This window comes from Malus sylvestris, chromosome 14 (assembly GCF_916048215.2).
Source record: "Malus sylvestris chromosome 14, drMalSylv7.2, whole genome shotgun sequence".
Lineage (NCBI taxonomy): Eukaryota > Viridiplantae > Streptophyta > Magnoliopsida > Rosales > Rosaceae > Malus > Malus sylvestris.
The window spans coordinates 22,380,692-22,406,183 of record NC_062273.1 but is presented as its reverse complement, the minus strand read 5'-3'; the positions used below and the strand labels follow the sequence as shown (position 1 = coordinate 22,406,183).

Genomic DNA, 25,492 nt, shown 5'->3' with positions numbered 1-25,492 from the left:
CCTCGACCAGTCCTATCTCCACTAGGACTACAAATCTAGACCTTAACTGAGCCGGATTCGCTTTCTGGATTACTGATCCCGTCGAGAGTCCCTATTGTACTAGGACTCGACTTGCGTTCTGATTTAACCGACCTAGGCATGGAAGCCCATGAGCTGAATGATCCATGGCCCTTTCGCCGCCCGGCCTCCCCGGGCGAGAGTGATCCTACCCTTGGCCCAAACTATTATTTTGGGCCCAAACAGTATCTTTCAATAATAATTATCTCAACTATCCTGTCATCCAACGGTTGAGAGCCATGTTCATCAACGGCTTTGATCGCACGAACCGATAGTGTAAAATCGGGCCTAAACAACCACCTAATAATTTCTCATGAATTTACCGGTGAAATGGTTCAAATCATTCTTCCAATATTTCTGAGTGAATTCCAAAATTAGATCGAATTACTGGCGAAATGGTTAGGATTCACTTACAACACATATACAATTATTACTGAATATAGTATGCTAAAGTTTAAAGTTCAATTTTCAGGGTATAGCTAGGTATTGTACACATCTTATAGTAACTAGAAAACAGTATTATGTCTACGTTGTTGTCACTTGGTATATATAATTTATTTTTCTTTTTTTTTTTTGAGATGACAAATGCGATAATTCTTCATCAATGACTCACACTTCTTATCAACATAATTTTATTTAGTAAAAGAAAAGCAAATATCTCAACCCATGCATCTAGACTAAATTACGTCTATAGATCTTATAATTAACCTAACTGATTTGTTTGTAGTACATATGGTGTTTTGTTTCACCATGGATGTTGCCCGCAGTCATAGCACTCATTTTTGTTTTTGTTTCAGTATTTTCCTTGAATATAATTTACACAAAGACAGATAGTGAATGATAAAATTGAGAGATTTTTTAGTGTACCAAAACATTGCTTGGTATAATGAGTATCATAGTATAAGTGGATGAACACTTAAAGAAAAAAAAAACGTGTTTGCACTTATATTATGACACTTGATATACCAAGTTGTACTCTAGATACACTAAAAAATTAGTCAATAAAATGGGGTGACACCATTTAAACTTGGGAACTTTAACGAAAAGCACCTGGTACTGTTCACTTTAACGAAAAATCACATTTTTACACTAAAAAGTCAATCCTGGTACTATTCATTTTACCCTTTATTTTGTCCTTATCATTAAAACTCAAAATTTTCAAACCATTTTCATTAGTTTCCTTTTAAACTTAGCTAGGCCACTCCTCTCGTTTTCGTGTTCTCGAAGAACCGATACGTGGGCATCCCTCATTGTTTTCAAAGCAAAAAGTGTTTTAACTTACGTAACAGGTAGTCAAACCCTAATTACTAGCTAACTGATACAATTCGTTCTTTAATTTACCTTTTGTAAGTGGTCAAATCAGCATGCACGTCGCAGGGTCTAGGTTATATTCCACAGATTCTGGTATATTCCTAACTCTGATTTGATTGCCTTTCGCTTGATATATGTACATTGTGTGTGAATGATTAATTAGGAAAAAAAAAAGTTTTAGAGAAATTTTTATGTACTTAAAATACTCGTTATATTGTATATTTTAATATGTTATAATATGAGTATTCATATGATAAATATCTATCACATTTACTATATATCAATGAAAAAAGTAATGATTTTTATGTGTTATAATATGAGCATACAATATGATACACATAGCATATATCGATGAAAAAAGTATACATATTATAATTTAAATAAATTATAACATCACGAGATCGTGTTTTTGAAAATTAAAATTTCTCAATCGTCTTGGTCTTATCTCTGGCTAGTGGTATATATCGCCTGTTTTAAATAAAATATTTTAATTCTTCTGAATGCTATTGTGTTTGTAGGGAAACAGCTGGTTTCAAATCATGCTGTTTGCTTCCTATATGATTGATCAATTATATACAGATATATAGCAAGAGCAATCCATTCTTCATGAAATTTTGAGTTTGATACGCAAAAATAAGCCACCTGCACAAGTCAAATGTTTACACGATTAATTGATCAATTATATACAGATATATAGCAAGAGCAATCCATTCTTCATGAAATTTTGAGTTTGATACGCAAAAATAAGCCACCTGCACAAGTCAAATGTTTACACGATTAATTAATTAATCATGCTAAAATCACGACCTTTTTCATTCCAAATTATTAGTAAATAATTAGATCCGGTGAAATCTATAAAAAGTTGCTTTTACTTGCTGCATGCATGTGGATTTCAACGAGAGGTGTGTGCTCCTTTCTCTTCCATTCCTCTATCTGTATTAGTTATATCTTTGTTTTTTCACTCTTAATTCTTAATCGAGCAGTGCTATGATTTTGGCTTTTGACTCTAGCCGTCAATATGCATATAATATGTACGGTAAATACGAGACACCTGCGGCCAACAAATTATCCCAAACTTGGGGTCCCCTCCAAGAATCCCATTATAATATCATAAAGATTAACAAAATTGCTTATATTTTATTGTATAGTTAACAATAAAAAATGTTCGAATGCTTGAACAACTGATACATATCCAATTCTCATAATATCCTTGTATAATTTAACAATATAATACTATTTAATTTCCATTTGTGTGACAATATATAATGTTAAATTGTACTATCTTTTTTCTTTTAATTTTCTTTTAATTTTTTAGTATTGAAATTGAGATATTGATAGTGTATGCACTATGAGGTGTGTTCCAACTAAATGTTTGAGGGTCCAAGAGTGATTAATTAGCTTTAAGGTACACAAGGAGCCGTGAAGAATTCTTGATGATGACCAGTCTCCAAAAGAAAAACCCGGATACAAATGCTGTTTTAGAGATTTCATATGATCTAGTATGGTTCAATTTTTAAATATGTGTTTATGGGGTGCATGATGCATGCATTATCTGTTTATCTTTCTTTAGCTACATGGTTGCTTGAGAGTTATCAGAGAAGGGGTTTTGTCTCGTATTTGCAATGCACTTATGTCGTAAGATATCACACTCACTTTGTTGGGTTAATAATTGGATAAATTTTTTCAATGTACCGGAAACATAGTTCAGTATACCAGGTGTCATAATATAAATGGTTTGATATTTGAAAAAAAATAAAATTCAACCACTTGTAATATGACACTCAGTGTATTAAGCTGTGTTCCTGACATGGTGAAAAAATTCTCTAATAATTGGATTAAGGCAGATATCCATATTATATATAATGCCAACTACCAACCATGACGACCTCTTATCCTCTCAACTTTCTCTCTACCTTAGCTAGCTAGCTAGCTAGCTATGAACTTGATGACATTATCATGACGTCGATCAGTTTAATAATTGAATTAGTGCTTTTATTTTGAATACGTAGCTACAAGCCAACCTTATCTTCCATGCACTAAAAAGGGAAAACAAGATATCTACAATGGACCAATAAGTTTAATCTTAAGAGACCAAGATATGGGTAATATCTTTTATTTTATAGGTTATGATAAGTTAATTAAGCATGCAATTATAAGATTTTACTTAAGTTTGCACCTTTTTTTATTTTTGGAAGGATGATTTAATTAATCTAAACTATTGATCTAAATCAGATAACGGACTGGATTGTAGAATCAAATTGAAAAGTGTAAATTTGGTAGCAAAATCAATCATTGTAGATTTTGGCCCATTACGTGTCGTTTCGAAGAGAATGACGTCATGAGCAAAATAACATTCTCCTTCATGATCATGATTATAGTCAAATCATATTGGCAATTTTAGCCGAATTATATTGTTTACTAGCCCTGAAACAACATTCAAAATCTTTATTTTTTAGGATATTTTTGGTATTAATTTTTACTTGGTTTTTTTAAATATTAGAATTAATAGAAGGGTAATGTTAGGGAGACTATATTTGAAGATAAAATTTGTAAACTAAATGATGTGTCACCAATAGAAATGAGCACATTTATCAACGCTTAATTAATAGTTCAATCATCAAATTTTATGTCATTTAGTTTACAAAAAGGATAACGCTAGGGAGACTAAATTTGTAAGCAAAATTTTGAATACTAAAGGATATGGAAGTTGATGATTGGTTTATTACTTAAGCATTGATAAACATGATCATTCCTATTTGTGACAAATAATTTAATTTACAAATTTTGTTTCCAAATGTAGTATCCCTACTCTCTAGCATTTCCCTTCCTAGAAAGCCTAGGGTTGTAGTCGACTAGAGGTACATTCTTTGTGGTGTTAGGGTTTCATATTATTCAATAAACAACTTTGCGGTTTTCTCATATCTTCAAGTGAATTTGAATTTCTTATGCTTGAAGTACTATGGGTCATTCATAATAACGTATTTAACTCGTTATATATGAGAGTCTAAAACCTTTCATCCACAAATAAAGATTAATATACTAAATATTCTTGTTATACCAATGCCAAGGAGGCCAATTGGTCAAACATGACATTTGACTATTTTTAACCCGATAAAAAATGGTTGATATTACAAATATGATAGTATTATGCTGGAGCCTATAAGTAATTTGTTTTGACATTTATTAATATGTCGGTTCTATGGTGTAGTGGTTAGCACTCTGGACTTTGAATCCAGCGACCTGGGTTCGACTCCCGGTAGGACCTCGTTTTTATTCCTTACTCTTTTTTTTCATATATGTACCTTGCAAGGCCCCACGTGGAAAACCCTTTGGTGCGATAACTTGGTTTGTTGACTGCTTCTGCAGCTGGCGCTACTGTACGCTATCCATATGTTTATAGCACTCTGATCTACACCGTTCCGTCCACAGAAACTATTGTCGGTGCGGTCGGTGCCGGTTGTGCAGTGAAACTCTACCGGTTTGAATTGCTGTGCTTTTAAAAAAAATGCTTCTATTGTGTTATGGGAATAAGTACTGATTTGGTACTGAGGTGTTTTTATAAAAAGTGAATATAAAAAAAAGCTGATGCTAAAAAAAATGTTTGGTAAACATTTAAAAACAGTTTATTTTAACAGTTTTTTGTGAAAAAAGCTAAAAACGTGAAGCAATAAAAATGAGCTTATTCTCACAATACAATAGAAATAGTTTTTTTCAAAATACAGTTAAAATGATGTTTTCATCTTTTTTCCACCCAAAACTGTGAAAATAAGTTGTTTTTAAGTGTTTACCAAACACATTTTTAAGCTCAACTTTTTTAATACCCACTTTTTATAAAAAGCATCTCAGTACCAAACGAATACTACAACGGAGGAGAGAAATCGGATAAACATCTTCCAACACTAAGAAGAAAAGTATCGCTAGAATAGCTAGTTAAAAATGTACTTTATTGAACACAATTTGAAGGAAACATATTTCATATATATAATATCATGCTAATGCCTATACCCTATTACGTGATTTCTGTGTTAAGAAAAGGTTGTTCATATTTTCCATCTTAAACTTTAGAGGGTGATAACACATATGATGAGAAAACAGATCAATCAAATCATAAGAGGAATCAAACAAAAGTTTTTCACATTTGATAATCTTCTTTCGGTTGGAAAATTCATTGGATTTAGGACTACATTCAGACATTTTTTAATATGAAAATAGAGACGGTTTTCTTAATTTCTATAGGATTATTCATGAAAACAATTTTCATTTCACAAAGCAAACTTTTCTTACAATTCAACTGGAATTCCTAATTACCAAAGAGCTGCTACCAAAAATAGTTGCCCTAGCTTGTTGCATCAGACTGTTGGGATACTCAAAGAGTCTTCTTCAGCTGTCGTAGGAGAAAACAAGAAAGGCTTGGGTGCAATCTCCAAGGATTGAAGGGGTCCTTCCAATACTCCACCACTTAGCTCATCGATGGCCGATCGGAAGGAATGGTCTGAATGCACCACATGCTTATTACCAACATCTTTCTTGCTATTTCATTTTCATCCTCAGTGATAGCCCCAAAAACATTCTTATTGTTCTCTAAGTGTAGATCTGTATGCACGTAATGCAGAAACATTTTGCTCGTATGAGACACTCCGGAATCCAAATTCTTTCTTGCTCCAACCATTTCAAGAACCAGCATTCCGTAGCTGTACGCGTGTGAGACACTCCTCCAAAGTTCCGACTAAATAATTCTGGTCGGATGTGTATCCAGCAGTTCCTCTTGTGCCTAACATCGACACAATTCCCTCCTTCGGTTTGCATAGTTTGGCAAGGACAAAGTCCGCAATTTTAGGGCAAAAATCTTTGTATAAAAGAGTGTTCTGTGGTTTCATGTCAAAATGTAAAATCATTGTGTTACAACCACGGTGTAAATATCCTAGTTCTCGTGCAATGCCGACTGCAATTTCGGATAATGTCTGCAACCTAAGCGACGATTAATAAGAGTTCAAATTTATTCATTTAATTTATCAATGCAAATAACCTAATGCTTGGTAATTGTAACTGCAGTTGGATCAGCACATTTCTACAAACCCTAATATAATATACCAATCCTGGATTAATTAAATGTCTTAAAATAAAGGCATACATATAACATACCTGATTATTTAGCTGAAGTTGAATTGCATGTGGTTGCAATTGCTTGAGCAGCCAGATCTTTGCAAAAGCAACTGAATCCACCAGTACTAGTGTTAATCCCACACTTCCCTCCTGACTCCTCACAAATGTTCAACAACCCTAATTTCCAATTCAAAACCCTCGTCTATAGCATATTCGATACTCACTTCAGTAGCCTCAAAAGCTGCAGTTGTCAAAACCGGAACATTGACCTTATTTGTGCAGTTGCCATTAGCAGTATCAGCTACGGTACTTGTGACATGCGAAACAGTGATGTCACGGTTGTCTATTTGCAACGAGGATCAAATGCTGGGTAAAAGGTCACGTTTGTAGCCCAGCAGTACAATCAAACAGAGAGAAGCTGATGCCGGTGTTAACGGAAATAAGAGGACAGATAGTTGCCCAATAGTCCTGCCGAGCAACTGTAATATATATACTTGGAATACTAGAGTTGGTTTCAAATCCATCATGTTGATGATCACGGGGGCATTGTCTTGGCATTGGAGCTCGAACCCACATCCCAAAAGGGTTATGAGATGTCTTTGGTGCTCCACAGTTAATAGCATCGCTGCAGTTTGAGTATGCTTGATTATTTGCGCACAGACATAAAAAAAAATTTCAATATATATATTTGTTGCGCCAAAATTTCAGTTGTCGAGCTTTGAAATATTCAACAACTATATATGCTTGAACAATAAAAAAAAGGCGTTTATTCAAGTATGAGGCTTTCTGGTTTAAAGATGCTGAGTGTAAGGAAATTGTCAGGTCTTGCTGGGGGAAGACGTGTGAAGATGGGTGGCTGGAAAAATGGCAAAGAAAGATTAATGCATTTCGCAGTCAGTTGTTGAATTGGAGTAAAATGAAATTCCGTCAGAGGGGGTTACAAATTGAAGCTCTTCTGCATCAGCTGGACGACCTACAAATGAATTAGAAGGACAACTTTGAACAAATCAAATCTTTGTCTATTCATATTGATCAACTTTGGGAGCAGGAGGAAAGATACTGGCAGCAAAGATCTAGGGTAAAATGGCTGCGTGAAGGAGATGCCAACACTGCTTTTTTCCACCAATCCACAATTCAACGAAGAAGGCATAATAGTTTGGTAAAATAAAAGATAGTGATGGCAGATGGGCTGATAACCTGAATAGGGTAAGAACCACGATGGAGGATCACTTTATTAAGTTAATTCACTTCAGAGGGTCCGAGAGATTGGGGTTCGACAATGGAAAGCATCGACCATTTGGTCACTCGGGAGATGAATTCTAGTTTAACATGCTCGATTGAGGATCAAGAAATAAAAGAGGCGGTTTTCCAGATAGGAGGTTTAAAGGCACCAGGGCCGGATGGGTTTCAGGGTGTTTTCTACCACTCGCATTGGGATATCATCTCTGAGGAAGTAAAAGGCCTAGCCAGGGAGTTTATGCATGGTGTTGTAATCCCGAAGAAGATCAATTCAACACATATTGCGCTTGTCCCAAAAATTCAGAATCCTGAGACAGTGACTCAATTTAGGCCTATCAGCTTATGTAATTACTCATATAAGATTTTGTCTAAGGTCCTTGCAAATCACCTTAAGCCATTGCTCTCGAGCCTAATTTCTCCAATGCAGAATGCGTTTGTGGCTGGTCGACAAATACATGATAATATTGTCATTGCCCATGAGGTCCTTCACTTTCTTAAACTGAGGAAAACGAAACATAAATATGAGATAGGAATCAAGCTTGAAATGAACAAGGCCTATGATCGAGTTGAATGAGATTTTTTTAGAGGCGGTTATGACAAAAATGTGGTTTGATAGAAAGTGGATTGATCTTGTTATGAGTTGCGTGAAGACAGTGGACTTTGTAGTAATTGTTAACGGTCAGCCATGAAGGAGATTCTCCCCATCCTGCGGGTTACGTCAGGGTGATCCATTGTCACCATACCTATTTCTTCTTGTTAGTGATGTCTTATCAAATCTTATTCAAACAATGGTAGAATTGAGATTTATCAAAGCTTATTCTAAATTATTATTGTGCAGCCTCAGGGCAGCAAGTGAGTTTACAGAAGTCCAATATTTAATTTAGTGCAAATACACCTTTGATTATTGCAAGTGAGCTTTGTGAGATACTTGGTATACAGGCTGTTGATGACTCTGGAAATTATTCCGTTATACCCAATGAATATTTTCAAGTTTCTTGTGTCCATATGTAGAGAAATTGATTCTTTAATTGCTAGATTATGGTGGGGACAAAAACATGATGAATGGAAAATTCATTGGGTTAATTGGGAGACCATGGGTTTGCCAAAAACTGATGGGGTTATGGGTTTCAGGAATCTACAAGAGTTCAACGTTGCCTTACTTGTTAAACAATGTTGGAGAATTATTAATGAGCTGGATTCTTTCTGGGTTAAGGTTCTTAAAGCCAGGTACTTCCCTTCCACCTCGTTCCTTGACACTATAAGAGGATGTAGAACGGCATGGGCTTGGGCGAGTTCGTTAGACGGGAGAGAGATTCTTCTAAATGACGCTCATTGGCAGATTATGAATGGTTCCAATGTTAAGATCTGGTTCGATAGGTGGCTCACTTCTCTCCCCATTGGCCATCATTCACCGCAAGGTTCTGTTTCTGTTAGTCGAAATCAAAAAGTTGAATCTTTAATCGATTATGATACTCGACAATGGGAGCTTGAATTTATAAGACCTTTTATTACGGACCATGAATATTTAGCGATAAAGGATACACACATTGGTGATCTGCGGAGCATGGATACGCTTGTATGGTCGCTGGTAAAGAACGGGTTGTATACGGTACAATCGGGCTACCATTGGCAGCATAACATGGAGGTTTCCAGCAAATTACAATGTCCCTCTTCTTCTAGTATGCTAAGCAGTTAAGTTTGGAAATATATTTAGAATCTGAAGACACCACCAAAAATTAAAAATTTCTTATGGAAAGCTTTACACAGGGCGCTTGCAACTATGGTTGATCTATTCAAACGAAGGTCGTCATCTTCTCCAATCTGCCCAATTTGCAATGACAATGAGGAATTGGTGGAGCATTTTCTACTCTTGTGTCTATGGGTGGAGCCTATTTGGTTTTGCGGGCAACTAAACTACAAGATAAATAAAGATGAAATCACTACTTTTGGTTATTCGTTACATTCGTTAATTAGTTCTCATCTGGGTTCTAAGTTGGAGAAATCCACACTGATGTCTTAAGTGGCTTTTACTTGCTGGCACATATGGAAGGCCAGGTGTGATGTTGTCTTCAACCATAAGCCAATCTTTCCTACACATGTAACTCAAGCTATTTCTTGTGCTTTGGCGGTTTTTGAACAAGCTATGGAAAGAAATCCTGAAAGCAATCCAGCGGGGCAGCGTGATTCTTCCCAATGCATTGTTTGGTCTCCTCCTGATTTAGAGTGTGTTAAGATCAACGTGGATGCTAGTTGGAACTTCGGTACTCGAAATGGGTCTGTTGGAATTGTAATTCGAGATCAATATTCTATGTTTGTTGTTGCTAGAAAATCCCCAATCAAGGCTTCTAAGGTTGTTGTGGCTAAGGCGTTGGCGGTGATGGAGGGATGTATGTTTGTTAAGCAGTTGGGTTTAAATAAGGTAATTGTGGAGTCGGACTCAAAGGAAACAATCTTGTGCTTGAGGAAATCCATTCAAAATAGTAGTTGGGAAGCTTTCCCCACCCTTACGAAAATTGCTCAATTAGGGGAGTCTTTTCAAGTCTGTCGCTAGTCTTAGGTTCCAAGAACAGCTAATATGACGGCTGATCATTTGGTGTCTTTCACATCTCCGGAGATGAGTGTTCAATCTTGGGTCAACAGACCACCATCTTCGTTGGTTCATGTTCTCAACAAAGATATATGGTTTGCCTTGTTCAAGTTAAAGTTTTGAGTGGGGTAGGAGGGGAGGCGCTTTGCACCAGGTGCAGTGTCCTTCTTCATGTATCCCCCTTATACACTGCTTTTAGCTGTAAAATCATGTTTATTTTTCTTCTTTGTTAGTCCCGCTGTGGGTTTTCGTGTGTACTCTTTGGTTTTGCTTGATAATGCATTTCCAGTTTGATCATAAAAAATAAAAAAAGGCATATTATTATAAGACTTTCACAGTGTTGACCCGTCTTGAAATAGAAAAGTATATTATAATGTGTTGATAATTTTATATGGAAATTTGAATTATATATGTGGTGATATTATTACTCCACTTGCAAATTATTAGAATAATTTGTCAAAATCCTCTCTAAATTTGATATTTTGTTTGCTTCAAATTTTGGGGACTAAATTATGAAAATTCTCCATGTCTTCCTTGGAAAGAAGTTTCCCACATTTCATCCAATTTTGTGTTTAAAAATGTCATGTGCCCGAAAACTAAATAATGTGAAGAAATTTGACAGCATGGGGACATCGGGATTTTTATAGTATGTCCTTAAATTAAGAGGTCGTGATCATTGAGGAAGGAATAATGTGTCTTTAGTTTTTTTTTTTTTTTCTTTTCCTCTATTTTTCTCTCCAAGTGTCCAATTGCAGGACCTCTTAGAGCATCAATAATTAGGGATGTAAAATATTTTAAAATTGTTTTGTTGCCTCAGAAAGTTCTCTAATGAACAAAAAGTAAAATACTTATTTTAACCGAAAAATATATATTTACATCTTCTTTTATATTTTTCGAGGCGTGCCCTGCTAATTAAAAAATGTTATTTAGTATTGTAGTTTAGTAGTATTCAGCTTTACTAGTAAGTAATAAGTCTTAAAATTGAATTTCATAAATGGCGAGCTCGATACTAATTTATTTTATCACTTTTAATATAAATATATCGTTGTGTTAAAAAGAAATTAGGCCCATACGACTGGACTAGTAAGCATAATTTCGTATGCTTAATAGCTTTTTTTTTTTATTTGAAAGAAAACTATAGTAGATTCATTGATTGAGGAACTTCATTACATAATTTGAGATACAATAAGCCATATCAAGGTAACACACATTCTTCCAAGAGTAAATCAGAAATGAATAAAAGAGGAGAAACATCCCATTCACACTCTGGCCCAAGGAGAGACCAAAACGATGCTTAATGGTTAATCCCTACAAAATGCCCAATATCTCGCGTCCCAAAGCCCGAATCAACATTCTATTTGGCATGAGAATATCCCATGTTTTGACAGACAGAGAGAGGAGTCATGCTAACTGGCTCTGTCGGTATTGTCCCCAGCCCCATACCAATATCATAACGCTAAATTACAACATTACATGTGTATGTATGTATGTATGTATGCATGTATGTATGTACGTGTAATTGTGTATGATTCAAACTGTGTACGTAGTTGCAAGACTTGACCACTTCTCTCTCTACTCCTCCAGTAGTTGCGGGAATTAACACCTCATGCCTTAATCCAATCGAGGGGATAGAGAGAGCTTCTTCTGATTTTCTTCTAGGATTCAGTCTTACAGAGGATGCTGCTGCTGCTGATTGAAGAAAAGTCAACTCCAGCCCACCTCTAAAGCACCAACCTTTCTTTGACTTCTGTTTCTTACTTTTCCAATATTTTCATTTCTTTCACGGCCGCCCCCCAAGAGCGCTGATGAATTCGGAGCCGAATCACCACCTTCGGCACTCCCCTACCGGCGGCGCTGCCTCTGGTGGGCCGGAGCTGGTCAGGACTTACAAGACCTGGAAAGGCAGCAATGTAAGCTGAATCTCTCGCTTGGGTTTTGTTCTATATGTGAAGTTTTGTTTGCTTTTCTTGATTTTGCTCACTTTTGGGGAATCTTGGAGTTACCCAGTTGCTGAAATTGAAAGATGTTTCTTTCTTTTGGGTGTTTGATTGAAAGATGATTGCTTTTTTATTAGGAAGGTGTTGAAAGATGCAAAATTGTGATTGATTTGGGTTGTGACTGCTTTTAAGGAGTGGTAATTTGTTTGGTGATTGAATGGACACAAATTAGCTTTAATTATTGCTTGGAAAACTGGGGATTATGGCCAATTTGTGTACTTTTTATATTTTGGCAAGACGATATTATGAACTACTCTAGTTTGTTGGAGGGGGATTCAAACTTGGATGCAAGAGGACGGACACACTACCTTGTTCGGCTTTGGGTTTAAAATTTAAGTCACTGCTTTGGCATTCCCAGCATACCCTTTAGCCATACAATCCTCAAAGACTGAATCTTAAGCTCATTGATCATGTTGTAGCATAAGGGGAGGATAACCTTTCCTGTGGATTGTATCGCCCTTTTTAATATATGACAATTTGACCCTTCGGCATATAAGCTTTTCTTTTGGTTTGTCTTCCTTTTTAAGTGGCAGCATATGCATCCTTCTGTTATGCGTTTATGTTTACTCAAACACATTGTTGACTGTTTTATTCTGCAGATATTTTTCCTTGGTGGAAGGCTTATATTTGGACCCGATGTCAGTTCTCTTCCGTTAACAGTATCTCTCCTTACTGTGCCTGTTGCAGTTTTCTGCATCTTTGTAGGAAGAAAACTAATTGATCACTTGGGAATTTCAGTAATTATTGCTGTTTGTATATGGACGCTACTTGTAAGTCCTTTTCCTATTTGAATTCTGTTATCGTAGTTCGTAAGATTGTAGGTATTCATATTTGCTCAATGCACAAGTATAAAGTTTACTAATGCGTAACTCATTAGTTATAACTGATAATTTTGGTGATTGTTTTTACGCCTAGTTGTCTACTTAGTCGACACTCTTTTTTCATGAATGTCTGAACTATGAACTACCAACGAGAATTACAATGCTGGGTTTTCTTGTATTATGTAATCACATCAGATTTCTGACGTTAGATGCAACAAATTGTGTTCTGACGGATGGAAACGTGTGTATTTGTTTCCTCAGGTTTTGGTTTTTCTTCTACTAACCTCAGGAAGAGATCCTGGTATAGTACCTCGTAATCTTAACCCTCCAGAGCCAGAGGATTATGATGCGAGTATAGAGGGTGGGTCTAGTGAATCACAACAGCCACGTTTTCCACGCATGAAGGAAGTAGTTATCAATGGTATTATTGTGAAGATCAAGTTTTGCGACACCTGCATGCTTTACAGACCTCCTCGTTGTTCTCACTGTTCCATATGCAATAACTGCGTGCAGCGATTCGACCATCACTGCCCTTGGGTTGGCCAATGTATTGGATTGGTAAGGGACATACTTTGAAGACCTAAACTCTGGAGCTTTTCTATTTATATTTCCTTAATTCTGTGGAGGTGCTTAGTTTGAATGGATGATTAATTTATATTTGATTATAAGAATCACAAAAACTCAAACCAATTGCTCAAATTTATGTAAGCTGCCTTTGATTTATGTGTACAGCGGAACTACAGGTTCTTCTTCATGTTTGTCTTCTCTGCAACTCTTCTTTGCTTATATGTACAAGGGTTTTGCTGGGTCTACGTTGTGAGGATCATGCATGGCGAGGATATATCAATTTGGAAGGCGCTAATTAAGACTCCCGCCTCCATTGGGCTCATTATTTACAGTTTCATTGCCTTTTGGTTTGTCGGCGGTCTTACTATGTTCCACTCATATCTCATCAGTACAAACCAGGTTAGAAGCTCGTAAATTCAAGAAATCCTGCTGTGCTGTGTGGTGATATTTATTCGTGTAAATCCATCTGTACTTTTTAAATTCAGGTTTATTCGTCTTGTAACGTTAGAGCTCTCTTTTGTTGTGCTTTGGCAGTCTACTTATGAAAACTTTAGATACCGGTATGATGGACGAGAGAACCCATTCAACAAAGGGACAATTAAGAACTTCATGGAGGTATTCTGCACAAGAATTTCTCCATCCAAGAACAATTTAAGGGCAAAAGTTCCAAGAGATCCTGAAGTTCTTCCTATACCAGTCGGCGCCAATTTTGTTAGTCCTGTCATAGGGAAAGGCATGAGTGACATAGAGATGGGGAGGAAGCCATTATGGAATGACGCTTCAGGAGAGATGCGGGATTATGAAGGACAATTTAGCAACGATGATGGAGTAAACAAGGACCCCCAAGTGAGCGAGGCTGATAGGTCCCAAGATTTAAGCAGGAGTCTCCGAACAGAGAGCACAGAGAGACATGTTGCCTCGCAACCTAGACGGTCTAGTTGGGGGAGGCGGAGTGGAAGTTTAGATATAGCGCCCGAAGTGCTTGCTTTTGCAGCTGGAGTTGGCGATTCAAGGCGGGTCACTGATGAAAAAGGAATCAACGGCAAGTTGACAACAGAAATTGGACAATCCCGTACAAGTTTGTAAATAGTCGATAGGCGATTATACTAAAGAAAACAACATGAGGAAAGGCTGCGAGCTTTTGGAAATGTTAAGCCGTGTTATATTGTTTGTATATTAAGTGTGGAATTTGAAAGAACAGCTCTCTCAAGCAGTCAATTCTTTCCAATGTGTGGAACCAATTTTACGTGTATGTTCGAAGTCTGTTTCACCTTTCAGTTTTCCGGCACTAAAGTGTTCTTCATTCATCACAACATGAATGGAGATCTCTACATCGGGAGCTTCTCCCGGTCGTTCCCGCACGGATCCGGCAAGTACCTCTGGACCGACAGGTGCATGTACGAAAGCCAGCGGCGATGAGCGGCTAATCACGCTCCCTAACGATGTTAACCTTACTCTGTCGCCGCTCGTTTTCCAGCGCAACCTATTCCTATCAAACGCGAAGGGTATCTTCTCAGGTATTTCTTAAAAATTTCGTATGCTTCTAACAAAAGCGACAAAAGTGATTTTGCACAGCGCAATTATGAGCAGAAGTGCTTCTTGCAGAAGCATCCCAAACGGGGGCTTAGATTGCTCGTAGATATACCCGTGATTCCAAGTCAAAATTCACAGAGATTTTGCTTGCTGAAATATTCTAACTTTCGAGCATCGAGTTACAGCTGCAACATGCAATACATTCATGATTCATCACATCAATAACAATATGAAAAATTCAATAAAAATTTGATAGATAATAGTGCTGGAAGAGGTATCGACTACAATAGCTTCGAGAGAGGGAGGAGAAGTTCGTTTCCAGAAATACAGAACACATTTTCAACCGATATTTAACTGACTCCATAAGCAAAAACGGCCACATTACGGAATTGAGAATGCATGCCAAACTTCTAGACCTTCATTGCATACCCTGAAAGCGCTTCATAATAATCATACTCATATCAAGATACCGGCGGGCACAGTTTGTCAGGCAAGCGGACTCACTGGAACTGAACTTGCTCCCAGGGGTACTGGTGATGCACTTGTCCCAACATACATTTGTAAGCTTTCCCACCATCTCGTTCACCATTGCTCTTTCCTTCTCTTGCTGCACATCAAGCACACCGTTGTTTAAAAAAAATCAACCATCAATGGCTCAAGTATACTGACGGAGAAAGTAACAAACTAGCAGCAGCAACAGGAACAACGTAGTAATAATCACATTGTAACTGGTTGTGCAAGGTTCAAAAAACATTATATTGTTTCGACAATGCTACAAAGCATATCGCCAGAAGATTAGTCAATGCACAACCAATCAAGATAAAACATTTGAGTTCAGTTTTAAGGCTATAGCGGCAACATCTCAATTCGTCAATTCGTCAATAACTTCATAATCATTCTTATATTCTTCTCCTTTCACCCCCACAACAAGTAAAAAGATCAATTCGAATTAAGGGGTAAAAGGCCATCACACAATGTTAAGTATCAAAATGGAGTTCGGGGGCGAAATTTGGAACAATTTTTAGGCTTTCTACAATGTTGCATAAGGTGTTCACTCTAAAGAATTGAAGCATTGAACTAAAACACTGAAAGATCAAGATTTTCAGCCATGCACTTCTTCTTCAGAAAAAAAAAAAAACAAACAACGATAACGAATAATCGACTCCAAAACTACCAATTAATCATGAGCTCAATTAAAATCTTAATACTATTCTTAGGGAAAAGTTGTTTGCTTTCGATTTATATAAATTCGTAAAAGCAAAGAACTCAAAATTACATCTTTCAATGGGGGTAAACATGCATATATTTGTATATGTACTATTCAATATTCAATCCCAAACATATAGATATGTTTTTTAAAAAACCCAAAAACCCTAAATCCCCAAATATATTCAGAGTTTTAATCCGCTGAAATAAAAAGCAACATTCTTTTCTTCCTCATGAATTTTCTCCGGAAATAAACAGGGAGAATGATAATAGAACTTACGTTGATGAAGTTAAGCAGTTCAGGGTTGTTCATTGCTGAAGGATCCATGGCAGTTTGTGCTCGCTATTCCGCTAAAACCCTTCTAAATTCTTCAGATTTGAAAACAATCCCACCGTCTCACACTCTCCGAAAAACCCTAGAAACTTTCGAAAGCCTCAGAGGAGACCGGCAACTAATAAGGGATTCAACTTATTGGGCCAGATTTTAAAAGAAAGCTAATTCGCTTCAAGACTTGTATAAGTTTTAAATTTTGTAGGCCCAAAGAAGGGGAATGTGGGTTGAGAATTAGGGTGATTGTCGGTTGGAACTTGGATCAGATCGAAAACAAGTATTCCAATTAAAATTCAAAAAAGTTTTAGAATTAAATATTTTAGTTTTGGCTTTGAAATTTTGGGTTATCGGGATTTATCGGAAATTTTGGAATTTGTTTTATCTTAGAATTCTTGAAACATAACTTGGATCTCCTACATTTTACAAGACTTCAAAAATTTTAAACTTTTATGTATCCACTAGTTAACATTTTTTTTTTTAATTTTTGCGATATTTATATGCAATTACATTGGTGTATGACATAAAATCATATTAAACAAACTAAAATAATATGTATGATTATACTCTTCATGCTTAATATATATCAATATAATTAAATATAAAAAATAAGAAATAAAGCATATCCATATGTAACAATAAACACGAAAAAAATAAGAATATGTATGGTTTTTTTTTTTTAATTTATTTATTTTTTTAACAGTACTGAGTTTGAGAAATTCAAGATTGCAATTTGAAATTGGATATGTACATTCCAATTGTCATTCAATTTTTTTGAAAATTTTCAAAATTGAAAACGTTTGAACTCGAAACGAAAATTTCAATTTGGATTGGAACTTTCAGTCGAACTTACACACCTAGTTGAGATCAATAAGAAGGTGGAGAAATACTTATATGCAAACGCCTTGTATATAGAACACTAGACACAAGAAGTCGAAGCAAACTATTGACGGTTACTCCTCAACTTTTTCTCGCCCGTTGCGGTGATAGTCGTTCTCCTTCTTTGAAAGTTTTTCTCACCTTTTTGTGTGAGTGTTGTCCACTTTTGTAAATTTTTTGTTGTCGATGGCCCTAGTTGTGGCCAGAGTCGGTAGCAGTTCTCCCCTCTCTTTTCTCTTTCTTTCCCTTTTCCCATCCTTCTGCTTCTTCTCCTTGTCTACCATCCCATTTCTGTAAATGCTTTGAATTATTTTTATTCTTCTCAATGAGAGGTATTTATACAAGGTGTACAACCCTAGTGTAATAGGAAGAAAACTAATTACACGAGATTATAGGAGATTACACGGAATTGATATCAATTAGGAATCCTACCTAAAATACAAAGTCAACACTCCCCCTCGCATAAATGTTACTCATGCCCAACTTGTGTAAGAAACTTGAAACTTATGACTTGAAAACAGCCTCCGTGACGATATTTGCGAACTGATCTTCTGTTCTTATTGTCGGTAGTTCAATTGTTTTTTCTTCTAATTTTTCTTTGACGAAGAACCGATCAACTTCAACATGTTTTGTTCTATCATGTTGTACCGGATTATGTTCAATGTCACGGGCAGCTTTATTATCACAAAATAATTTCATGGGCTGATCATGTAGTATACCCAAATCGCGAAGCAGAAGCCTAAGCCACAGAATTTCACAAATCCCCAAAGCCATACCTCTATATTCAGCTTCTGCACTGGAACGGGCAACCACATTCTGTTTCTTACTTCTCCATGTAACCAAGTTACCCCCAACGAATGTAAAGTAACCTGATGTTGAGCGTATATCATCAATCAAACCTGCCTAATCTGCATCAGTATAACCTTCAACTCTAAGGTGATTATTCCTTTTAAACAAAATTCCTTTGCAAGGACTTCCCTTCAAATATCTCAAAATTCTCATCACTACATTCATATGTTGTTCTCCGAGATTATGCATGTATTGACTCACTACACTTAAGGCATAAGCAAGGTCCGGTCTTGTGTGTGCCAAGTACATTAAATGACCTACTAACCTTTGGTATCTCTCTTTGTCAACTGGTACTTGATTAGGATCAACACTAAGCTTCAATCATTCCTCTAATGGTGTAGCTACTAGTTGACAAGCTAACATGCCGGTTTCGTGCAACAAATCAATAATATACTTCCTCTGTGATAAGAAAATTCCCGAACTGCTTCTCGATACCTCAATCCCTAAAAAATATTTCAAAGATCCAAGGTCCTTCATCTCAAATTCTGTAGCCAAATATCTTTGCAAGGTCGCATGTTCTTTTGGGTTATTACCTGTTACCACCATATCATCTACATACACAATAAGTGCAGTAAGTTTCCTATTTCGTTTTTTTCAGGAACAGAGTATGATCAGAGTTACTTTGTTTATAGCCAAATGCTCTCATAGATTTTGTGAATCTTCTAAACCATGCCCAAGGGGACTGCTTTAAACCATACAAGGATTTCTTCAACCTGCACACTTTTCTTTTGTATTTATCTAGAGCATTACATCTAGGTGGAAGATCTATATAAATTTCTTCTGTCAAGTCTCCATGCAAGAAGGCATTCTTCACATCGAATTGTTGTAAGGGCCAATTAAGATTTGCAGCCAAGGACAACAAAACACGAACTGTGTTGATCTTGGCTATAGGTGCAAATGTATCTATGTAGTCGATTCCATATTTTTGAGTGTATCCTTTTGCTGCTAGTCTTGCCTTAAAACTATCCACCGTCCCATTTGCTTTGTATTTCACAGTATAGACCCATTTGCATCCCACAGGTTTCTTGCCAGCAGGCAAGTCTGTGATCTCCTAGGTAGCATTCTTCTTCAAAGACTTCAACTCTTCATTCATTGTTGCTTGCCATCGTGGATCAGTTAAAGCCTCCTGCACACTATTAGGAATAGATACAGTAGATAATTGATGCACAAATGACTTATTTGATTCTAACAGGTGACTGGTATACACATAATTACTTAACGGGTATAACACACTAGACTCAGGGTTGGGCTTACTCATTGGATACCTAGTTTTGCATTTAGGGTTAAATTCATAAGTAAGTTTAGGAATACCTCGATTGACGTGATCATGGAGACGACGTGGTGGTGGTGCATCCGAGATCGAAGACGATTGATTATGGTTATTGGGACTCAAGATCGACTGTGAGATAGCTAGCGACATAAGACTGTTCGGTGGTGAGAAAACTAGCAGTGAGCTATCAGGTAGTGAGTTATCTGGCGATGTCGACTCGTCCTTTTCATGGTTTTCAACATTATTTCCATGTGAATGATCACCACTTCTCTCCAATACATTACCACTTAGTTCCAATTCATTCATATCATTGTTTTAGTGTGAATGATCACCACTTATTTCCAAGATATCACCACTTAAATCCAAATCTTTCACACTATCTATATGTGGAATAGTATAATCAAGAGTTTGAACTTCTATCTGATTCTCCCCCTGAAGTGAAGACTCGGGATTGGCAAACTACATATCATTCTCATGAGATGCAACATCCACAGTGACAAACAATTTTTTCGTCGGAGGGTGATAACAACGATACCCTTTTTTATTTGAGGCATACCCCACAAACACACACCATAAAGCCCGGGGTTCAAGCTTACTTCTCTGCTATTTATGAAGATGAACGAAGGCCACACAACCAAACACGTGAGGTGGAAGATTAGGAACTGTAGGAGCATCAACATATGAAGAGAGAGTCTGGAGTGGTGTCTGGAAGTCAACCAATCGGGATGGAACACAATTCATGAGATACGCAGCTGAGGTGAAAGCTTCTCCCCAAAAAGACAACGGGAGACACGCCTCAAGCAAAGAAGCACGAACAACCTCGAGAAACTGACGATTCTTGTGTTATGCAACACCATTTTGTTGTGGAGTATATGGACATATAGTCTGATGAACAATACCATGATGATCAAGAAAGGCACAAAGTTCAGAGTTTACATATTCGCCGCCATTATCACTCCTGATAACCTGTATGTGTGACTTATATTGTACTTATACCATTTTGTAAAACCGCTGAAACAAAGAAGTGACTTCACTTTTGGACTTCATTAAACAAACCCAAGTCATACGTGTGCAGTCATCAATAAAAGTAACAAACCAATGAGCACCACCAAGTGTAGCAATTTTATATGGTCCCTAAACATCAGAATGAATTATCATAAACGGGATTGAACTTTTAGTCAAACTAGGCAGAAACGAAGCACGATGACTTTTAGCCATTCCACAAACACCACATTTAAAGTTAGAAATATCATGCTTAATAAACAGGCTAGGAAACAACCTCCGCAGGTAGGTGAACGAAGGATGTCCAAGTTGACGATGCCAAAACCAAATCTCCGAAGCTTTATTCCTATCCCCCTGATTCCCTTCCACTACAAGAGCTTGGGTCAACATTTGGGAACTGTTCGATGTCAGCTCCAAGTAGTAGAGCTTCCCCTTCCTAATACTATAACCAATCCTCTTGCGAGTCTAAATGTCTTTAAAAACATAAAAAAAAATGGCCAAAAAATCACAAGACAATGCAGGGCGACAATTATTTGAGCAACACATAATAAATTATAGTTAAGAGAATGAACAACAAGCACGGTATCAAGACTAAGGGTATATGAAAGGGAGATAGTTTCTTCCCCGATAACAGGGGCAGGATTACCGTTGGCTACACTTACGACAATTTTGGTGGATGGTTTGAGGGTTTCTACCTATATAAGTCATATGTTCAGTAGCACCAGAATCAATTATCCACGTATTATTCGTAACAGAGGCAGAAACCTTTAAAGCCTTACCATTGTTACCTATAGTAGTAGAGGCAGACATTTCCGCAACCATATTTTCAGAATCTACCTTCACATTGGCCAAAGAGGTACGCATGGTCGCATTCTCATGTCTGAGTTGGTCAGATAGATTTGGAGTACAAGTCCAGATTGCCATTCCTAAGCAATTTTAATCAATACGTTCCTCGGTGATCGGTAGAGTCCAAATTTCCATGCAAACTAAGCCCAAGAAGCTTCAATTTGCACGGGACAACAAGAAAGATAGCCCAATAACAATTAAAAAATAATAATTATCCAAAAGAAAATTTTCTTGCCGTGTGGGCCTGAAGCACAAAACCCAATTTTTCAATGTTTGTATTTTGTCCTTTTGCCCTTTGTCCAAAGTCATCTTCGTGCAAACGAAGATTTGGGGAAAAAAAACAAAACACTGCAATCTGGAGCAGCAGCAGGTCTGTGTGGGTGAAGATAAAGACAGTTGGGGTTTTAAATGGAGATGGTGATACAATTGGTAGTGTACGATGCGGGTTGTAGAGATTTGGTAACTCCTCAGACAGTAGGACAGTGTAGACAGTGTGGTGGTTTTAGATCAGAGAGCAGTTGTAATAGACTCGGGCTCAGCAACGACGGAGTCGCTCGCTGGTCGAACGAGCACGATGCACAACTGGTTGTGCGGCTAGTGGTTCTTGGGTCAACAACGATGGCGTCGCTCGCCGCACAACTGATTGCACGGCTGATGGTTATGGTCACTATATTTTTCTTTATTTCCTCTAACCTAGGCCCTGGTAGTAGAAAAAATGCTTTGAATTATTTTTATTCTTCTCAATGAGAGGTATTTATACAAGGTGTACAACCTTAGTGTAATAGGAAGAAAACTAATTACACGAGATTATAGGAGATTACACGGAATTGATATCAATTAGGAATCCTACCTAAATACAAAGTCAACACTTCTCCTTATCTACCATCCCATTTTGGTCTTGTTCTTCAACCTTAAATCCGTCTCTGATCTACATGTCTTTCATCATTAACTCTAAATTCCAGTTTCTTATTTTTTTTCAAATTTGTGTTGTCCATCCTCTTCCACAGCTTTCATCGTTCCCTCTCAATCTAAATCTCACATTTTCTCCACTCATTTTCCAGGTTGGCTCCGTCATTCATCATTCCTACCTCTTTTTCATTAAGCAATTACCTTTCTTCACCACACTTGGTTGTGGTTCTCTTGAAATGTGTGTAGAGGTTCAGCTCGGGTGTACACACCACCACCTTCCATTTGTTTTCCTTTATTGGCACTATTGTTGTTGGGTTTTCACTGGCTTCTTTCAATCTATGATTGCATTCAATGTGGTGTTCATTGCAGGATGCTGAAGTCACCATCTTCTTCTTTTTTGGCGTGTGGTATGATATCAGATTTGAGTGATTTTTGGTAGAATGACCTTTGAGGGAAGACCTAAAAGATAGATGGTTTAGATTGTTGAAATACATTACGAAATGAGCCTCACAAAAAACATTGTAAACAATTGTATAAAAATGGTGTCACAGATCTGCATTTTTTTGTACTTCAATGATCGTTGAAATAGGGACTATTTCTAGGGCCCAATCAACATCGAACTTCAATGATTTGAACCGTCTATTTTTTTAAGTTTAACTTTACAAATTATCTTTGCAAAATATTAGTCAAATTAAAAATATTTAAGGTATATAATTGAGTTTAAAGAAATGAACGATTGAACTTTGATGGATAATGGCCCCACAAATAGCCAAGTGTTTTCGTTTGTTGATTGATAAAACAAGATTAATTCATAGAAATTGGAAAGGGAATATGCAAGGTATATGAAAGCATTACCTAAGGCTTATGCATATGGTTTGACATCCATGCATGGTACGTAATTCAACCATAAAACTGTTAAAAGTAGAAATTAGGCAAATTAAAGTGCTATAAGGTACCGTTTGGGACGTGGGACGGGACGGAACAGAGTGGGACGAGGTGTTCTGTCCCACATTTGGTGTGCCTATAACGGGTGGAACATGTTGTTCCACGGGACGAATTTTGGGTGATTTTTCGTTCCACCTCATCCCCTGGAACGACTCGTTCCACATCCGTGGAACACAAAATTATAACATCTCCGTCTCCTTCTTCTTCCTCCTTGTTTCCATCCAAGGGCATCTTTGCTCCTTTTCCGTTCTGTCCCATCCTATCCTGTCCCATTCCGTTCCATCCCGTCTTCATACCAAACGATACCTAAAAGATAGCAAATTTTGAAAGACTTTCTTATGCATTAAGCATTTGTACTCCTTTTCTTCAATGTTAAACTTTTTTATACTAAACACATGCATAATATACCCTTTAAAATTAATGAAAATCATAAATGGACTTTTTCTCCACCATTATAACTTTTCTTTGGTCCAATAATCACATCTCCTTTAAACATACATGACTCAAATGAATGAATTAAAATTAACCAATTATTGGAAGAATTGCTTTAGGTTCAAAGAAAAGAGAAAGCAGCTGCATATATTGAGGACCATGTGTGAAGCCATAAGACATTAATACCATTAAAGATTACATAACAAAAGGCTAAATAGCCAAAATAGTCCTTGAGATTTGCATAACTCATCATTTTGGTCCCTAACATTTCAAATTGATAAAAGTGGTCCCTGAGATTGTCCACCATCCATCATTTTGGTCCTTCCGTTAAAAACTCCGTTAAGTGTCCCAGAGCTCTTGGTCGGAAGTTTAGACAATTTTCAAAGTTTCGTAACTCAATCTTTTCTTAACCAAATTCGACCCATAATATATCAAAATGAAGATAGGAAAGTGTAAAATAAGATTATACCTATTTGGAAGCCCAATGGCTACCGGAGATAGCTGAAAAATATCCCCAAAGTTGACTGGTCTGAAGAAAAACTGGAAAACTCGTAGGAAACTGGGTAAATTTTAAACGTTCATAACTTCTTCAATACTCAACAAAATCAAGTGATTCAAAAATGAAAATAATACTTCTTGACGAGACAAAGAGAATGGTACCTTTTTGATGGCTAACTCACCATGGTTTGACTGAAAAACGGCTCGAAAGTGGCTGTCTTGGTCTCAAGTTAGCCACTTTCAAGCCATTTTTTGGCCAAACCACGAAAATTTAGCCATCTAAAAAGGTACCATTCTCTTCGTCTCATCGATAAGTATGATTTTCGTTTTTGAATCACTTGATTTCGTTGAGTATTGAAGAAGTTATGAACGTTTAAAGTTTACCCAATTTCCGGCATGTTTTCCAGTTTTCCCTCGGACCAGTCAACTTTGAGGCTATTTTCCAGCCATCTCCGGCAGCCATTTGGCTTCCAAATAGGTATAATCTTATTCTACACTTTCCAATTTTCATTTTGATATATTATGGGTCGAATTTGATTAAGAAACGATTGAGTTATGAAACTTTGAAAATTGCCCAAACTTCCGGCCAAGAGCTCCGGGACACTTAACGGAGTTTTTAACGGAATGACCAAAATGATGGATGGTGGACAATCTCAGGGACCACTTTTATCGATTTGAAATGTTAAGGACCAAAGTGATGAGTTATGCAAATCTCAAGGACCATTTTGGCTATTTAGCCCACAACAAAATAAGCATGTTAACTTTTGTTGCTATGCTTTCAAAATAAGCACTTGGCCAGAGACATTGTTTTAACGAAATAGGGTGCTTTTTTATGAAGCAGAAGATCTTTAAATCAGCCCTGCATGCATGGAAAGAGAGGATTAAAGCTACATCTTCGTGATGAAGAAAAGCACCAATCTGAGTTGACGATTGGTTTTCAGCTAAGGTTTTCCCTAGATAGCTTTCGATAAAAGCAGGTTCTTTTTTTGTGGCTCCTTTCATTCAAATTAACAATTGTTCAAATAAAAAAAGAACAAAACTCCTAGATCTTTTATGTGCGGCTATGAACCTTTATGTGTCAGCCATCCATAATTCAAAAGAAAGCAAGTAGCT

General features: G+C 36.9%; 2 protein-coding genes and 1 non-coding gene across 3 annotated transcripts; 2 read left to right on the top strand and 1 right to left on the bottom strand.

The window, feature by feature from the left end:
• Positions 1-4,561: 4,561 nt before the first annotated feature.
• Positions 4,562-4,633, top strand: TRNAQ-UUG (transfer RNA glutamine (anticodon UUG)). Its single transcript has one exon. It is a non-coding gene; the product is annotated as a tRNA-Gln (tRNA).
• A 7,119-nt stretch (positions 4,634-11,752) lies between these two features.
• On the top strand, positions 11,753-14,934 carry LOC126599277 (probable protein S-acyltransferase 7). The gene is made up of 5 exons (XM_050265630.1): positions 11,753-12,207; positions 12,894-13,064; positions 13,377-13,673; positions 13,848-14,081; positions 14,217-14,934. Exons 1-5 carry the CDS (start codon positions 12,103-12,105, stop codon positions 14,766-14,768), a joined length of 1,359 nt encoding a protein of 452 aa, XP_050121587.1. The 5' UTR covers positions 11,753-12,102; the 3' UTR covers positions 14,769-14,934.
• A 511-nt stretch (positions 14,935-15,445) lies between these two features.
• LOC126599293 (mitochondrial import inner membrane translocase subunit TIM8-like) lies at positions 15,446-16,869 on the bottom strand. Its single transcript, XM_050265650.1, has 2 exons — positions 16,702-16,869; positions 15,446-15,822 (listed from the first exon to the last, which is right to left on the bottom strand). The coding sequence occupies exons 1-2, from the start codon at positions 16,747-16,749 to the stop codon at positions 15,634-15,636; spliced, it is 237 nt and encodes a 78-aa protein (XP_050121607.1). The 5' UTR covers positions 16,750-16,869; the 3' UTR covers positions 15,446-15,633.
• Positions 16,870-25,492: the final 8,623 nt, after the last annotated feature.